Below are 18,048 nucleotides of genomic sequence, written 5' to 3' on the forward strand. Positions count from 1 at the left end.
TCGTTTATATATTTTTTTTATCACAAGAGCTTAGAACCAAATTATCCTTATTACCTGTTCAAACTCATTCTTGTGTCAAGTTTACGGCAAAGAAAGAAAGAAGTTCATTCAAGAGCAGAAATATAAATGGTGTTTTGAGATGAGTGTGTGTGAGCGTCGACGTGAACAGGATGTGTCGTGTCTGCAGACATGAATGTGACCGATTAGAAAACCATATGAACTATTAGAGTATGTTAGCTCTACAGCAACCAAACATCCTCAGTGGGATGTTACATTTACTCAATGTCAAGTACTGTACTTAACCACAATTCTGAGGTTTTTGTACTCTGCTGCATTTATCTGATTTTATAATTTAAGTAAGATTTAAGCAAATAAAACATTGGAAGAGAATATAAAATATGTTTTTTATAAATGTATACATACAGTAATACAACTAGTTATTTCAAATTTATTAACTTCATGCTGATTATTCAATGATTTAAATTGTTTTTAAGAAGTAAAAGAGTAAAATGCTACTTTCTCATTATTCCATAAGTAGAAATGTACTTGAACCTTACCTAAAGTACATTAAATAGTCATACTTTTACTTAGGTACCACATATGAGGCAGTACGTACCTTTTTAGCACTGTGGAACAATGGTTTGATGGGTGTGTCCCTGTTTTGTTCAGTTCTACTGCTCCTGCAGGACCCAAGGACACAGTTGACAGCCAAGATACACATTTCCACTGCAGGATCAAGACTATCAGCTTAAAAACAGGCTGCAGTGTGTTTTGGTAAGAAACAGTAAATATAAATCTCAATCCACAGTCTTCCTTTAACCCAACTTGTGAATAAAGTGGAGCAGTTGTTTACAGCAAGAAGTCCCTACCTGACATCCTACACTGGGCCGCAGACCGATCCTGGCTGTCTGAAAGAAACTGCGATGAATAAACAAAAACACAATATTGACAAATGGAGAGATTCTGCATTAAAGGGAAAGTTGTGCATGAAGTTGGGAATCAGTGACACTTCAAAACCAAATGACACCTGCGACTTTTCCAGCGACTCCTTTCTGGTCTGGCACGAGTTTTCTCAGGGTGAATGGGCAGCGTTTTACGCAAGTGGAGCGATATGATCACTGTGGTTTGTCACACCACTTAAAAAAATAGTCAAGAAAGTCACGTGAGGCATTTTTATTTAAACTTTTAACGTAAGATTGCAAAAAAGTTGAACACAAAAACACAATTTAATTTCAAGGGACAAAACCTGAAAAAATACAAAGAAATCCACGTTTTTCTGTAAAACCAGAATTGTCATTAAAGATCAGAACAGAGTCTGAATGTTGCTAAAACGTCTCAAGGTTTAAACTTAAGAAGAATTATAATACATCTAACGAGATTCCAGGGGAGGCCGGGTGGATAAACACTTTCATGGTATGCAGTAGTTCCAGTGGCGTTCGTTGGGTAACACCTGACTGAGCCGCAGGCAGCAGCAGACGGTGGGCTCGTAAAACACAGAGTCTGGTTCCTCAAGCTTCTCCTCAGTGTCGCGTCTCGTCTGGTTCACGGGGCGACTGAACAGAGAAGGTTGAGGACCTTTAACCAGAGTTTTCTCCACCACACAGCCAATTTCCATAAGTGCCTACAGAAGAGAGAGAGAGAGAGGGGGGGGGGTTTATTGATTTAAAGCCGATTCTTTTTGAGTGGAAAATACTGAACGTGTAAATATGGATTCTTTTATTTAAATAACTTCCAGATTGTTACTTAAGATATGAACCCGCCCAAACAAATACTCCGACTTTACATAAATTTATAATATGGATATATGGAGGGAAAAAGCAGACAATTTAATATTTGACTTTCAGTGGTGAGTTTACACACACAGGCGTCGGCTCTCTCTTTACCTGCAAGAGGTCCATCACGGCCATTGGCTGCAGCACATTTGTATAATGTTCCACCAGCGCCTGCTTCGTGACTCCGGGTCGGGACATGATTTGGTAGAGAAGGGCCTCCAGCATGCCCTTACACACCAGGCGGTTCAGTTTACCATCCACCAAGCGCCATGGCCGACTGATGAAACTCAAATTTTCACTGTGGGTTTGATGGAAACAGAGAGATGAAGGCGACTATGCACAGGTAAAGGAAAAAGCGTGGTTAACCATGGCGAGATAATTACTGTACTTACTCAACATCGGATATTCCTGATGCTTCTTCGACATTTTCATCGTCTATACTATATTTACTGCTTCTCAACTCTCTCTTTTCTTCCTGTGGCTCTTCAGTTTCCATCTGCTCCTGTCCTGTCTTCTCCTCCCCTTCGTCTTCATGCTGTGTCTGCTCTTCTCGCTCCTTTTCTTCCAAGTTCAATTGTTTTTCTCCACTTTCCTCATCTGACCTCTCTTGCTGATTTTTCATCTGTGCTTCCTCATTCAGTGTCTCTCTTGTCATGTCACTTCCCTCTCCGTCCCCTCCGTCATTGCTCTCTTGTTTGTCCAAAGCAGCCTTTTTGGCCGGCGGCTCCTCTGTTTCCTGTAGGCTTTCACGCCTGAATCTCTTTCGCATTAAGGGATTGTTTAAAAACTTGAGTCTGTCAGGTGTGACACGTGCCTGGGACCACTGCTTGGGGTTTACAGTCAGCAGCCAGGGCTCAGCGTGCTTCAGGAGCACGTACCGAGCGCCACAAGCCCCAACTTTCAACACCTGCCCTTCTTCACGTAAGTCCTGGAGCAAAAAAGGGAAAACATCAGATGAGCAACTATACAGAGAAATAAGAAACAAGGAAACTGACAGTTCACCCCCCAATCAAGTCCTTTTCAATGTGAAATAAAATGTGTTTTAATCCACCGCAAGACAAACAACAACATCTCCAATCAGGTGTCACAGAGATGATGGAATAAAGAGCTCCAGTCAAACTTCAATTTAAAGTAATGATATCGATTTGTTTTCCTTAATTAATTATTTATTATTACATGTTTCTGTTCGTCATTAACGATTTTGTACAAGTTTACATTGCACTCCTTTGGAATTAGCTTTCATCAACTCAGCAAAATGTAAAAACCTTTATGTGATATCTCACTGACAGATGAAACAAAAATAACTAGGGGTCGAAGATCTTACCGGACAATCAACTATTAAGTTAAAAGATAATTCAAAAGAACCTTTTTAACATCTCTGCTTGAGTTTACCTGGATGTACTGCTGCAGGCTCCTGGTCCGTCCAGACTGAGGCTTCACCTGGTGAGTGTGAGCCTGGTGCAGGTCATGCATGTCCAAGCCGATCTCCCCGGCTTCATCCAAGCTCCTCCTGAGATCGGCACATGCCTCTATGTCCTGAGGAGTGTATCCTCTCTGCTCGATCAAACTCTTGTCACACTCCTCCACACTGTGGGACGGCGAGGAGGACGAGGTGGAGAAGGGGATGGAGGAGGTGAGGACGGAGGGAACCAGGGATGGACCACATTTACGTAAGTCCAGAGGAGGAGAGTCTATAAATGAAGAGAAAAGGAAGCAGAATTAGTTTTTGCAGATTAAATTTGATTGTATATGTCCTGAGTGTGTTGATACTTACTCTCCATACTGAATATGTGGTGAGCAGGTGTGTCGCGCAGCTGCAAGTTCATGATACACGACTCCACCACGATGTTATCATTGGTGTTGAGGTTACGCACTTTGACTGAAGAAACAAAAATACTTTTCACTCATCTGAACAGGACTTCAACAAACTCCTATCACTTTGTGTTTGTAGATTAATTATCTTAAAACTTTCTTATACAAACAAATAATTGTCCAACAACAATAATCCAAGGAAAATACATTTACAATGATCGACATTAAAAAAAGAAAATCAGCTTGATTAATGACTTTTCAAATATGAATCGGTTGTCAAACTTGTAAATCATTAATTTCCTGTTGATCAACTATTTGGTTAATTATGTGTTAACTATATTTAACGATTTCATTAACAATGTAACTCGATAGGAAATAAAAAATCAATAGTTAAAATCACTTTTGTACCCCTCATTTAATCCAGCTGCTGAAAAACAAACTCATCTCTCGGTCATCCGCTACGTACAAGCAGAACAAATCTAGCTTTCATTATTAATACAATGCATCTATCGGAATTAAAAGTAAAGAGAACCGATTCTACCTATGCCCGGGCAGCAGAATCCTCGCATCATCAGGTATTTGGTGTGTGACGCCTGATGGGCCTTCACCTCCAGCTTCTTTCTCCCCTCACACTCCTCACCGTCATCATCATCATTGTCGTCCTCTTCCTCCAAAGCTGCCATGCTGGAAAACAGTAAGAAATAGGAACAGATTGCGGCTAGAGCTAATACTTGTTATTACATTATTACATAAAAAAAAAAAAATTAATAAATTCCAGGATGTAACCATAGTAACCTTATTTCAATCCGCTCCAAAAGTTAATGGCTTCCTTCTATGCTCATAACTCACCCTTACACCAAGTTTAAGGATTATCTGTTTGGCTGATTTTGCCTAATCCAGAGACAATGAAACCATAACGTCCTTCCATATCTCACCTCTTGACGACATCGTTGTCCACCAGGGTGCTGTCCACCACCACCATCTGTTTTGGTATGGACATGTGCACGTTCAGCAGACCCAGGGTCATGAGGCTGAGGGCCGCAGCACAGGTTCCACCCGGAGAGTCCAGAGAGTACGCCAGCATGTCCGACACATCTGGAGGATCCTCTGGAACTCCAGATGCTGCATCCGAGGCCGCGGCCTCTTCTGACGGCTTTTCTTTGGGCAGCTGATCGTCTGTCTGCTCTCTGCTGGACGGATCTTCACCAGAACCAGCTGGAAGGTTATCGTCTGGGTTTTTCTCCTCATTTGTTTTGTCTACCTCCATCAACTTCTCTTCTCCTTCCTCCTGCCTTTGTTCGTTCTCGCCTTCTTTTGTCGACTCAGTGTTTGCTTCCTTTGTTTGTGGATCTGGTTCACTCACTGTTGCGCTCTCAGCATTAACTTCACTTTGTTTCTCTTTTCTTTTTGACCCTTTTTGCCGCTCCAACACTGTCTCACCGTTCTCTAACCTGTTTTCAGGTTCATGGTAAAATGCGGTAACAGGTCTGTCGTCTCCTGTGCCCTTGTTTATTAGACTTCTCACGAAGCGGAAGGAATCACTACACAGCGAGTGAGGGAAACGCCACGTAAAACATCTGTGTGGGAAAATGGCAGCGTGTTAGATGTACCATGATTAAATTACATGATCAGATGATTACAGAGAAGATTTAGTGTGTGTCCAATTCCTGCCAATTAAGTACAAAATAATTATAATTAACAATAAATAAATAACAATTACATACAAAAAGCAAACTTTGGTGCAAAAAATCAAACGGAAACATGCATCAGAAACAATGAAAATGCTCCTTAATGATGAAATGACGTCAATTAATAAATAATACAGCAGCAACCTTCAGCAGTAGACGTTATCTGAGTACTGTATCTTTGCTCAGGTGGTCGTGTACCTGTAGTAGGACTGGGACAACTGGTAGGACATGGGCAGGATGGGCAGCGCTCGGTTCTTCTTCGGCCCAAACGGCTGATTGACACGACGTCGGTTGACCAGGCCACTCTTCCTGCACTGTATGAACACTTGGCACAGCAGCTCCTGGTTGTACTTACTGTACATGTGGAAGGTCTGAGGGTGAGGACAGAACAGTCAGAGGTGTGTGGGGGTTTTGTGTTTGTGAGTGAGGAGACGAGAGCAGAGACAACAGGGCGGGTTCGATTTTTGATTTATTTCTACTCCATGGTCTTTTGCCATAGATTTTACTGAGGTGAGCCACATACTGTGAGAGGTGGAGTTATATTAAAGCTACCTGAAAGGATCTGGACGACTTCATCTGACTGTTGGTCATGGCCAGAGTGCTCTGGATCAGGTTTTGTAACACTATGGTGTGAATGTCTTCAGTGCTGCGATGGACACACACCAACAAACAATTAACTCACACCATAAAAAAACAAAACATTTAATGTATTGGAAATAAAACTAAAGAAAAATGTATCATTACCATTTGACAGTATCTTTGCCCAACACTCGCTTTGCACTGTCTATTGCGGAAACCTTGAACCTGTAACACACACATACAGAACATAATTAATTAACACGCTGCACTGAGCTACTTGTCTCGAACCAGCACTTCAAAACTCCTCCTCCTCTTCTTACCGTGAGAAGAGCTCCTGTTTGGTGTCCGGCGCGATGATATCACACAGGCTCATGACGGAGCTGAACTTCTGTCGCAGGAGCTTGGTGTACTCTGAGAAAGAGGCGGTACAATCCTAAAACAAGAAAAGCAGAAATATTCAACTGGAAATTAAAAAAAATCTTATTTTATAGAATAAACAATGCAGAGAAGAAGGTTTAACTGTAAAATATGAAGCCTCAATTACATGTGTTTGTTATAAGGGGTTGAAAACCATATCCTGCCAAATTGTTTAAATACATATATGAGCAAATTTATAATACTGATATTAGTATTGGCCCCAAAATCAAAATCTGTCAGACTTTGAAACAAACAAGCAGAGAACACACCTCTAGTTTATTAGGATCAGCAGGTTTCTTCTCCTCCAGCAGTTTCATCAGAGCTTTGTCCTGGTAAACCTCAGCCAGACAGATCCTGCAACACACACTTTGTGTGAGCGAAACCTCTCGACTGTAAGTGTTTTTAATTGTGCATCCGTACTCTGTGCCAACCTGTAGTTCAGGAGCGTCTGAGGATTCTTGAGGATGTACCGCGTACGACGTCCAACAGCGACAGATGTTTTGTCCATCGATATCTCAAACTCTGAGTGTAGCAGGTCTCTCACCCCACAGTACGGAACAAATGGCCTCTTTAACTGCAACACATAATGTATGGTTCCTTGAATAAAGGGTAAATGCATGACTGTCAATGTCCCTCATTTAAAATCAAGTTAAGCAGTAACACAAACAAGTACGTCTAAAAACAAATCGGTTGCACAAATAAATGGAAATGCTGATCACTACATTCACCTGAATAATCATATGAAATTAAATCACACTTATCCAAGGATCCATTTAAAATGTGCTCGTCTGTGATTCGGGTTTGCGTGTGTGTGTGTGTGTGTGTGTGTGTACCTTGCTGTTGAGCAGGTGTGAGGCCACACTGCAGAGCATCATCAGTGAGTCTTCCTGTATAGACCAGTAGACTCGTTGCCTTGTCATCATCTTCAAAGCCCGGTGGTCGGCCTCGTCGTGGGCAGGTGTGCGTTTCTTTGGCTCTGTGTAAAAATAAAAGAATAAAACACAATTTGTCAGTTTTCCATCTTGTCTCCACCAAGGTTATTATAGTTTTGAAATTTTCATTAGTTTTTGCTTTTATTTTTATATAGTTTTTCAGTGTGCTCTTTTATTTCAGTTTAGTTTTAGTTAGTTCAACAAGTGATTTTGTAGTTTTTTAGTTTAGTTTTAGTTTTGAGGAATTGACTAGTTTCAGTTTAGTTTTAGTTTTTCCAGGTATTAAGAGAAAGCTTTGAGTAGAATCTGAAAAAGGATGAAACAATGTGTGACACCAACTATGGTTTATCAAGTCCTTTAATTTCTTTCTTTAACCATCACCTGCAGGACAGGAAGTAATCCAGGGAGAAAACGAAACGAAAACGAAGCTGAATTTATCAGCAATTCAGTTTCGTTTTAGTTTGCATTGTTCATTGTAGTTTTTATTTAGTTTTTGTTTCTTTTGTAATTGTGGTTTTTATTTTTGTTTCAGTTAACTAAATTATTTTTTCATTGCTAGTTTTAGTTTAAGTCTTAGTTTTCGTTAACTATAATAACCCTGGTCTCCACCAGAAACATGCTTTTATTTGTATGTTTAGCTGTTCTGCACCTTTCTTCTTCTTGCGTGGGACCTTGACAACCTCCTTTTTGCTTCTCTTCCTCTTCTGTCTCTTTCCTCCGACCACCTGCTGGTTTCTGCTCACAGGTTCAATCCCCACCTGGTTATAAAGACACAAGAGCAAGACACATTGTTTGAAGCCCTTTAACTTTGTTAATTGTTAAACGAGCTGCATTTATATAGCTGCTTAACTTTTCTATAACACATCATTGTGTTATAGAAGAAGCTGTATTAGACTGTATTTGTTTAAGCTAGGTGTTAACTGCCAGATAAGTGTATGTAAAGATTATAAAAAATATACCTCTGCCATCAGTGGATGCTTGGTTGTCAGATATTGAGGTTTAGTTGTTCCTCCTGTTACAAACAGATGCATAGAAACATTTTTTTATATTCACATACATACAGTACATCCATGAAATAAGGATTGTAAATAGTAAATCATTATACTTAAAGCAACTCACCGGCTTTAAAAGCAAACCTGAGAGCATTTTTACTCAGCAAGCTCTTCAGTCGGATTTTGTTCTCCCTCGCTTCAAAAACAGCTGGGTTCTAAAAAATACAAATAAAAAAACAAATAAGCAATGATACATGAGATAAAACTGAAAAATATCTGGCTCTTGTTTAGTTGACGTACCGTTTTGACAGAGAGAAGGTGATTGGTCCAAAACCAGTTGCGTTTAAGATGACCAAAAAATTCAGAATGCAGACCTGCGGCTCCTTTACCGTCGCCTGGTATCAACCCGTCATCACAAACTTCACTGCTGCCCCTGTGGGTGTGTGAGAGAATGACAATTCAAAGAACACACTGGTGTTGAACTGCTTTTGTTCTGTTTAAACATAAAATAAAAGCTTAAATTCCAGGTTGTTAAGTTCATTATTTCATAAAACCTGAAAATTTTCTTTACATCTGATTATATTTAACTTTATTCTTTATTCCACTACGTCAATATTGTGTGAAATCATTGGTCACGAAAGAGCACTTTTTATTTATACTAGAGCTGAGATGAAGTCAGACACTGAATTAACTTGTAGAAAATATGTTCTTACCTCAGAAGGTATGCTATTCCAACAAACACATTGCGTTCCTGCACAAAAGATGGAGAAGAGTCGTCAACTGTGACATTTTTCTTGCTCCGGATCACGCCTAGAATAAATTCACAGACAAACACGTCTTAAAAATACAAAATTATATTTTTCCTTAGGTTCACCAGTGCTGCGAATGATTCTGATTTGAAATACATGCGTGTGTGACCACGTACCCAGTGGCGTATTGAGGCAGACACACATCAGGTCGAACCAATAGTTTTCGACGTCCTCAGTAGTGTTGAATGTGTACTTGCGCCTCTCAAATGGTTTGTCAGGTGACTCTGTGATGAGCCAGTAGTGAGGCTCAGCACTGGTGGTGTCGACAATGGTGGTGTTTCGTCTCAGATACAAAAACACCTGAATCAGTGAAGGTGTGACGACAAAATGACACGAAAAGAGATGTTAATCAAGTTTGATTTCCTTTGATGAAACAAACAACTTGTTTCTTGATGTGACAGTCATGCTTTATTTTAAACACGATATAAATACTTTTAACTCTTTTTTTTTAAACTCTTTTCCAAGTTTTATAACTGGGTTCAAATTGTTTTGTTTTTAATTTTGTGTTTACATAGATCGAATGTATTTGAAACCTTAATCTTCATTTGCTCTTTTTATGAAGGGGCAAACCATAAATAACAGCCTAAGGCATTTCTGCATTTTATGTTTGTGTTTTCATCTGACAGAGGATTCCATGTGGTTTCCGTTGTACCTGGTCTTTCTCCATGAACTTCTCTACAGGACCCAGCTGCATCAGACCCATGTAAACCAACTTCTGCAGATTATCATGGAATGAGAACAGGTATTTCCTGATGTAGAGAAACCATAAACACTCAGTTTTAGAATTAAAGTTATGACGTGTTCTGGAGAGAGAACGGTAGAAGGAAAGTCACCGTCTGTAAAACAGCTGTCTTCTTATTTTGGCCGGCAAGCTTCGAACAAGTAGGTGTTGCTTCACAGGGTCGTTGAGATATTCCTCCAGTCCATCCACCTTTGGACACAAATCAGCAAATGTGGTTTTTTATGTACTGCATTTGAAGCTGTACTGTAGAGACCATCGATACATCTCATACATATCCAGAACATATTAAACTGTATACACTCACGTGTCAATTTATTATGTTGATGTATTTACTTCATTTATCGTCCACATACCAAAAACTACACCCTCTTTCCAAAAATGATCATAAAGTTGAATCAGTGTAAGAAAAAAAACTGTTATAATGACTGCTGTATTTTATTTTTCTAAAAAAAAGACAAAAATAATAAAGTGCGCTCACCTTATAGTTGATCTGGATGACCTGGATGAAGATGGAGAGAGGCAGACAGAGGAGCAGGTCGCCCACCATCGCCCAGCCGCTGCCGAACTCTTTGTGGACACGCACAGGAGGAATGAATTTCTTCCATGTTTCTTCATCAGCGTACACTATCATAGACAGACAGAAATCAAGGTGTTGAACTACAGAGATGTTTTCTTAATATCAGCAACGAGCTCATTTAAAAACCCTGATACGACACCCACCTTTCATGTCAGACAGAGAGTTACGTGGTATTGATTCAGTCTTCTGCTCCTCTTCTTCATCACCTGATGTCAAATCCAATTTGGACACGGCAGAATCTGCAGTGTCCGACGACTGTGTGGTTTCGTCTACAATTGTGCAGTTTTGTGTGTCTTTCAGATCCTGCTTGTCATGGTTGTCTGGGTGTTTGGCTTCAGCATCGGAGCTGTGCACATTTGCTGATGTTTCACCAGTTGGCTGGGAGTCAGAGGAGTTGTGTCTGAGCGGGTGCCCGTAGATCAAGTACCAGAGGAAGTTATGGACAACACGCAGGCGATGCATCTTAGGCTGGAAGCCGAGGCTCTTACCCAGTCCTCGGACTATATAAACAGGGACACAGGACAAAGACAAAACAATGAGTAAGGGACAAATGTTTATAAGAAAGAAAAATCGAAGTGAGAAATCATTTAGCCAATAAAGTTTTAACACAACGGGACAATTAAAAAAATAAACAGACCGAGCAATACAATCAAACACAACCTATCGTGGGCTTGTCCTCTTTATTCTTGTTAGCTTTGCTCTTCTGTTTTTTGGAAGGGCTTCCTGCAGGATTAGACTGGATTTCTTGTTCTCTGGCTCTCTCTTCCTGCAGACTGAGTGGCAGCAGAGAAAGACAACAAACTGTTGAACAGAGACTGATTCAAGAAACAAGATAGACAAGACATGTCTCTGTTCCAGACTCTGATTCAAAGTCAGGATTGAGTACAGAGGACATTTACACAGAAGAAAATGACAAGGTACAGCCACAGGAATGAGGTACCGATTGGGCAGCAACACCAAAGTAAACTGGCACAGTATTCTATATTTCTCACAGACTGGCTTTTATAGTATACAGCGTTTGCTCACCGAACAGTTGAGTAACAGTTGGAGATTTTGAAGCGGACCTGTTCGATAACTCTTTGCACTATGTCATCATTGGGCTGAACGGACGGATGGACGACCATCTGAACCTGCACACAGGAGAACATCAGACAGAGACAGAGGAGACAAGACGTGGGGATAGAAACTAACGTTTCTTTTCTCATCTTCTAATCTGTACATTTGCTTCATATTTTTTCGACAATATATCTAACCACAAAAAGTGGATCTAATTTAAGAGAACATCTTAAGAAATGGTGTGTGCTCTGACCTTCTTGGTGACGCCATCCTGTATGACAGTGGTCGTGTAAAGCTTAAGCAAGCCTTCTCTCGAAAGACAGTGAACGAGACGTAAAATTGTCTTTTTGCAACACTTTGAGCTGACTCCTTCCAGCTTCTCCTCATCATTGATCATCTTCTGCAGTCTGGAAAAAAAAAGGAAGCATGATGACATTCCTGTCTCCACTTTCACTCTGTGATAAAATGATTTGTAATGAAGGGAAGGATCATTAAAGACAAACTGACGGGAAAAGTCCCTCGATGATTTTGAAGTTGCGGACCGCCTCGACGATCAGGTTCTTCCTCTTCAGCAGGCGGTACGTCTCATGAGACCTCTGCTTAAAGTGCTGGAATTTTTGTCGACTGGTGTTCTGAGGGAGGTGGTTTGAAACATTACTTTCATTTTCTTATCTCAAACAGTTCAGCTTCAGTTAAAAACAAACTGATGCCTCAAAACGAAACCTGTGCAGCTTGAAACTTAGCTGGATCACGACCAGGACACTTTAGGGTGAAAACTCAAATCAAACCTCAAACTACCTCTGTTCACAGAATGAGAATTAACATGATCTGATCTGATCTAGCTGAAAAAATACACAGACCAACCAGTTGAACAATCAAACTGACCTCCTGTGGACAAATGTCTTTAATAACCACAATGTTGACGTCTTCTGGTTTGTTGGATGAAGCCTCTGTCTCAGCCACAGGGGGGACAGACGTTACGTTGGACTGTTCTTCCTCCACCTCCGTCGCATCTTGTTCTGATGAAAGATACAATATGAAAAAATGAGAAGGTGGAACAAACATTAATACTGTGCACAAGAGATCCAGTCAGAATTTTCCTAAATCTCTGCAGGTTTCAAAAAGTTGAATTTAGAGAGATTTGTAGAGAGATAAAATCAGCTTTCAGTTTCAAGTTGGTCTTATTTGAAGTTGTATTACAAGATGCAAATATCTGTATTATTGGGAGACAAAATACAACCCACAGAGATATTACAATCTCTGGCCGCCACTGAAACATTTCTCTTCAAAAACACCCTAATTTCAAAGTATTTCAGCATCAGATGAATATTTAGATGTATAAAACCTACCTAAACATGTTTAAGACTAAGTACATAATATTTTAACATATTTAAGACAGTTGATTTAATTTTTAAGATGTTTTAAGACCACTGCGGAAACCTGGTTTGCCAACAAGCTCCCAGCATCAACTGGACAGTTTTGAGTTTACAAATGCTTTCTGCTGCCCCCAAGTGGCCAAAAAATATTTAATTTACTTGCACACACTGTTTGGGGACGGTTAAGACTTTTCGTAATGTAATTGTTGAGAATGACCTGTTCTGAGAATGTCAGGTGTCGGACTGGTCTTGGATTCGCTGCACGTTGTGGTTTCACCTGAGTGATGACAGACATTAAAGAAAAACGGTGACACAACATAAAAACTTTTATCTGCCTATTAAACCAACTCTTTGATTTCCAAATTTTACAGTCAGGATGTGGATTTTCTTTTCTTTTCTGAAAAGTGCAACGGTTGAACGAGAACTCACATTCAGCTGGTGCAGGTTGTATTTTGGGGGCGTCAGATTGCGTCTGCTCCTCTGTCACACTGCCTTTCTTCCCTCTCGACTTTCTTCCTGCTCTTGACTTTCCTCTTGCTTTACCTCCACCTCCATCCAACCCTTCATCGCCCACCTCTACTTGTCCATCACCACATGTCTGCCCAGCTTCTTCGGCGTCTTCGTCTCCTCCTCCGCCTGTTTTCTTATTCTTCTTTGTTTTGTTGTTTCCTTTTCCTGTCGACCTTGAGGACGGTGGTATTTTAGAGGCGGCAGCTCTAGCGTCTGATGTCTCTGGTGCAGAGAAGAGGAGCTTCTTGCGTTCCTTCTCCTTCGCAAAAAGCTGGAGCTGATCACTGACATCCACACACCTGTCAAGAGAAGTGACAAGAGAAATATTATCAATACCATCACATTTGATATGATGTGGTTTTAAAATAAGAATTTGAAAACCTCTGCTCATTTATAGATACATACTTATGGCCGATATATTTAGTAATTCTCTGCCGACCCTCATCCTCCATGAATCCCTTCAGAATAAAAGACATTACACACATAAAATTTAAACAACTTTTCATTTTTATATGTTAAAACATTTTTTGAGTAAACTACTGCTTTTGCTGTGTATTTTCTCAGAGGATACCTTTACTACACCGTCCCTCTCAAGTCTTCGGCAGATCATACGAGATTCCAGTTTACCAACGTTCATTACGTATCCGATACCAGTCTTGGGCATTCCCTTTGTGCCGCAGGATAATACTGAATAACAAGAGAAACCAAGAGGCAAGAATTTATAAACAATTGGATGTGAGAGAATGAAATGAAAATCAAAGTGTAATCTATTACTTACTAGTTGATTTTAAATTGTTTTATACAATAGTGCATTTAAAATGGTGCGTATATACAAAACAGGTCTATGGGCTTGTTCAAGTCTGAATATTTTCCAAAGTTTCATTTCATTTAAAAATTAGGAAGACGGTTACAAGATTGTTGACAGTACGTCAAAATATTTTGATATGAATATTTATGGGAGGATTCTATCCACTTCACTTTCCTGAGTCTGCAGGATGTTGAAAGAAAGGATTGTTGAAACGCACCTATGTGATAGGCCTGTGAAAGGACATCCTTCTCCATGATTCGCCCACTAGGAGGAAAAGCTCTTCTTCTTGTTCCACTGTCATCTTCCTCGTCCTCATCATCATCGTCGTCATCATCAGGGACGCCCTTTTTTGAATATGGCTTCAACAGTTTCACACATCGCACAAGCACTTTGTTACCTGGGAAACAAAATAAAATAAAAACACTCTTGTGTAATGTATATGGCAAAAACATGTAATACTGCATAACATTTTGCAACCCCAAATATTTATCTGGTACGATTCCTATAAGGAAAGCGAAAACTTTGAAAATGTATTGTTTTGAGATGAGCACGTGTCACGTTACCTTTCTTGGTGGTGCAGGGCTTGGCGCTGGGATCTAATTCTTCCAGAGGGAACTGGCAAAACTCAACCAACTTTGCAGCTCGCATGTACTGAAACACACGCTTAAATGTACGTTCAGCCACATGCTACAAGAAAAAACACAATGATTACCACAATCGCACAGAGGAACACGCACATAGACCAACAGACGCTCAGGGAGATACTTACAAGTTGTTCTTTGACCGCGACCATAGTGCAAAACTGACCAGGTGACTGCTGGAGGAGGGTGGACACTTGCTCCATCAGAATGTCGTACTTAGTCTTCCTGAAAGAGCAGAAAGGAAGAAGAATTTCTTGAAAATAACTGATATAGAACTGTGACGGTGGCAGCAACTGATATTTGATATTCCCACTGAATATAGTGTGAGCTGCTACTTGGGAAGATGGAACCAACAATTCAAAATAATCATTATTTGCAAACCTTATCCAAGAAATGAGTAAACAAGACTTGGTACACATGCTAAACAAACCTGTTTACGTGGAAGCGTTTGAGCAGCAGCAGTATGGAGTGTTGCTGTTGCTGTCCTGATTTAGCTCGTGCGACATGCGACTGCATGGTGATGAGTCCGTGTTTGACGAGAGACTTCCTCATGTAGTGCAACTTTCGAGCATCTGTCCTATTGAAACATAACAAACGATCGGTCAGGAAGTGAACAACTTAACATTGGTAGCTAAATGAGCATGCGTGTTATCTCATACTTGAAAGAGCATCTGTGCAGCTCGCTCTGCAGCTCTCCTTGCCAGCGTGCTCGGCCTACTTTTTCCAACAAACAGTAGGAGTCGTCGCTAAGTTTCAAATCAGGATCGCTCTCGTTACCGATCAGAGTCCGGAACCGCAAACTGTTTGACGCCACCACAACAAGCTTACGTCCATATCTGAGGAGGAGCAGGATATGAAGATGGCTTATTAGACAAATGTGCAGTTTGTTCTTAGATATGATTACAACTTTTTTGTGAGAACTACCAACCTTTCCAAAGCCTCCTCCAAACTAACCAACGCAGTGAGGGACTTGGAGCGTACATGCTTTGTGATGTCGGTCCTCTCTTTGAAGACAGGACACGAGCCCTGTATCCCATTCTTATTTTCTAGAATTATATGGACAGGGTAGATGTCTTTCTTATTCTCAGAAAACGTCTCTGCTGTTCCCATGCCTGTCTCTGGGTCGATGTCTTTATATCTAGGAACACACAAAGGCTTGCAAGCATGAAGTCCACTTTATGACATCAAGACGTTTATATAAAAGAAGTAAATTGAAAATGAAATATCCTGAACAGAAAAGTGTTTAAATGCCACTTGTAATCAATTTTCACCAATGATGAGGAAATTGTCTTTATCCACTTCAAACATTGAGGAGACAAGGGTATATTATGCTTGGCAGACATTTATCTTTTAATAAAACACAAATAGATAGATAGATAGATAGAGTACTTTATTCATCCCCGGAGGGAAATTAAGTCGTCATAGCAGCTTGTGTATCGGAACACAACAAAACATTGAGGTAAAAAGAACAAAAACAGAAACACAAGATGAATAGGCAGACAAGTAGTGCAGTGGCAATATGATGATAATAGTAATGATGATATGATGGTAATGTTATTGTTAGACAGTTCAGTAGTGACACAAACTGCAGCCTTTCAAATGTTTTTTAAATTGCACATTGTATTTGGGATCAGAATTCTGTTAGTCATCATGTGTGCAGAGCCACAACTCAGTTTTCTGCCTGCACGTTTGACGCTGTTATTGATGCAAACATGTGTCACATGACCATATGGGATCAATAGAGACCATCTTTGAGACCATCTATCTTCCGTGTTTACTGTGGATTGTCTTTGATAACTTGTAGGTGGCTGCACGTCCTTCTTTAAAACGTGAACTTTAAAAAAAAAAAAAGAGACGATTCTCGACGGACTCACCTGTCAGACAGCACCACATCTTCTCTCTCCTGCGGGAGCTGATAGAACTTCAGGTCGGCGTTGCTGACCAGGAACCTCCAGATGAGCTCCTTGGTGCAGTCGTCGAGCTTCAGGGGAAACTTGGGCTGTCTGTCCTCCAACCGGATCCACAGGGAGGGGACGGTTATCCCGTCCAGCCCCTCCAGGGTCACCTCATCCGCGGCTGCACTCAACGGGTCCATGTCCTGGGCTAACGCTGTCAGCTAGCTAGCATGCTAAGTCTGTGGAGCTGCAGCTAGCTAGTTAGCGTCTCGCGTGTTCGTCGCGCGCTCATGAATCCTGCGTTTGTTTAAAAATTTTTTTAAAAAACAGCGACGTCGCTTTCGAGTCCGCGTTCACGAGTTAAAACAACAGCTGTGAGAAGAAGAAGAAAAAAAAATTAAAATAAAATAACTTGTTCGCGAAATATTGCGTCCAACTCGTTTTTCCTGCTGGCCGGTGACTGCGTGCGTGGTGACGTCACAGCTTTGACTCTGCGTCGCGAGGTCGCGCGTCAACTCGGAGGATAAACATCCGCGAGGAGGCGTTCACGTGCAGTTTGTGAATGAGCCGCGCGTGTGGTTGTTTCGTTGTTTGTGACAAAATGCCTCATTTAAGTCTCATAGATTTTAATCTAGGAAAAAAAAAATACTACAGTAACATCACTCCTGATGATGTACCGATGAAGGAGGGGGTGAGGCCCAACGTAATCCACATCTGGATTACGTTTTGGTAGTAATGTATAAATGTGTTGTGTGTATATATATATATCATAGTATTTTCTTAAAGGAACAGAATAAGAAACAAGTATACAATTACATATAGGAAAATAACATACAAGCCAGGGGTGCTGCACAATATAAATATAAATCATATAAATATCCTGTAGATTGTAAAGATATTCAGGTTTATTTCATATTATTATAGTCTATATCTGATTAATTTGTATGTATGTGTAATCTGCACCAGTGATGTACAATGTCAGTAGTGCAGATCCTCCACCTACCATCTTGTTGGCCTGGTCTGGAAGAGAGACCCTCATTGTGACTGAAATTACCCACTCATCTCTCAAGTCCCTATATACACCATAGTACTACGTGTGATTATAACGTGTAACGTGTGATTTGTCTAAAAGCTCTGCAAAAGGCTACTAGGTGAACTTAAATTGAGTATTTTGTCAAAATTGTGATCCCCTCTTCAGCATTTAATACATAAAATAAGAAACTTATCTTTTACTCATTAAATTATGGATACAAATGTACACGTGTGTCTGAATTGCAGTAGAGTTGAAAGCAGCAGAAAGTGTCAAAAATTATTTGTAAAATTTATTGCAATACAGTACTGGGTCAGGACCAGTGGTGGAAAGGGATAAAAGCAAATTTCTCATTAAATTCAGCAAGTAATGTTATTCTAAATATAAATTGTTAAATTTACTGTATTTAAAC

The 18,048-nt window shown here is 40.3% G+C and overlaps 1 protein-coding gene across 1 annotated transcript; it reads right to left on the reverse strand.

Moving 5' to 3' along the window:
* Positions 1–1,158: 1,158 nt before the first annotated feature.
* LOC109639597 (general transcription factor 3C polypeptide 1) lies at positions 1,159–17,101 on the reverse strand. Its single transcript, XM_020103153.2, has 40 exons — positions 16,586–17,101; positions 15,640–15,849; positions 15,371–15,547; positions 15,142–15,288; positions 14,840–14,936; positions 14,634–14,757; positions 14,288–14,467; positions 13,834–13,949; positions 13,668–13,720; positions 13,182–13,561; positions 12,970–13,029; positions 12,262–12,395; positions 11,884–12,008; positions 11,630–11,783; positions 11,347–11,450; positions 10,981–11,093; positions 10,464–10,820; positions 10,222–10,367; positions 9,835–9,932; positions 9,654–9,750; positions 9,118–9,301; positions 8,906–9,002; positions 8,493–8,625; positions 8,320–8,407; positions 8,160–8,212; positions 7,850–7,958; positions 7,102–7,244; positions 6,700–6,842; positions 6,538–6,622; positions 6,172–6,284; positions 6,017–6,076; positions 5,825–5,918; positions 5,471–5,643; positions 4,520–5,161; positions 4,126–4,268; positions 3,547–3,651; positions 3,165–3,463; positions 2,165–2,700; positions 1,884–2,070; positions 1,159–1,621 (listed from the first exon to the last, which is right to left on the reverse strand). Exons 1-40 carry the CDS (start codon positions 16,804–16,806, stop codon positions 1,409–1,411), a joined length of 6,693 nt encoding a protein of 2,230 aa, XP_019958712.2. The 5' UTR covers positions 16,807–17,101; the 3' UTR covers positions 1,159–1,408.
* Positions 17,102–18,048: the final 947 nt, after the last annotated feature.

The sequence above is a fragment of the Paralichthys olivaceus genome, chromosome 8, assembly GCF_024713975.1.
Source record: "Paralichthys olivaceus isolate ysfri-2021 chromosome 8, ASM2471397v2, whole genome shotgun sequence".
Lineage (NCBI taxonomy): Eukaryota > Metazoa > Chordata > Actinopteri > Pleuronectiformes > Paralichthyidae > Paralichthys > Paralichthys olivaceus.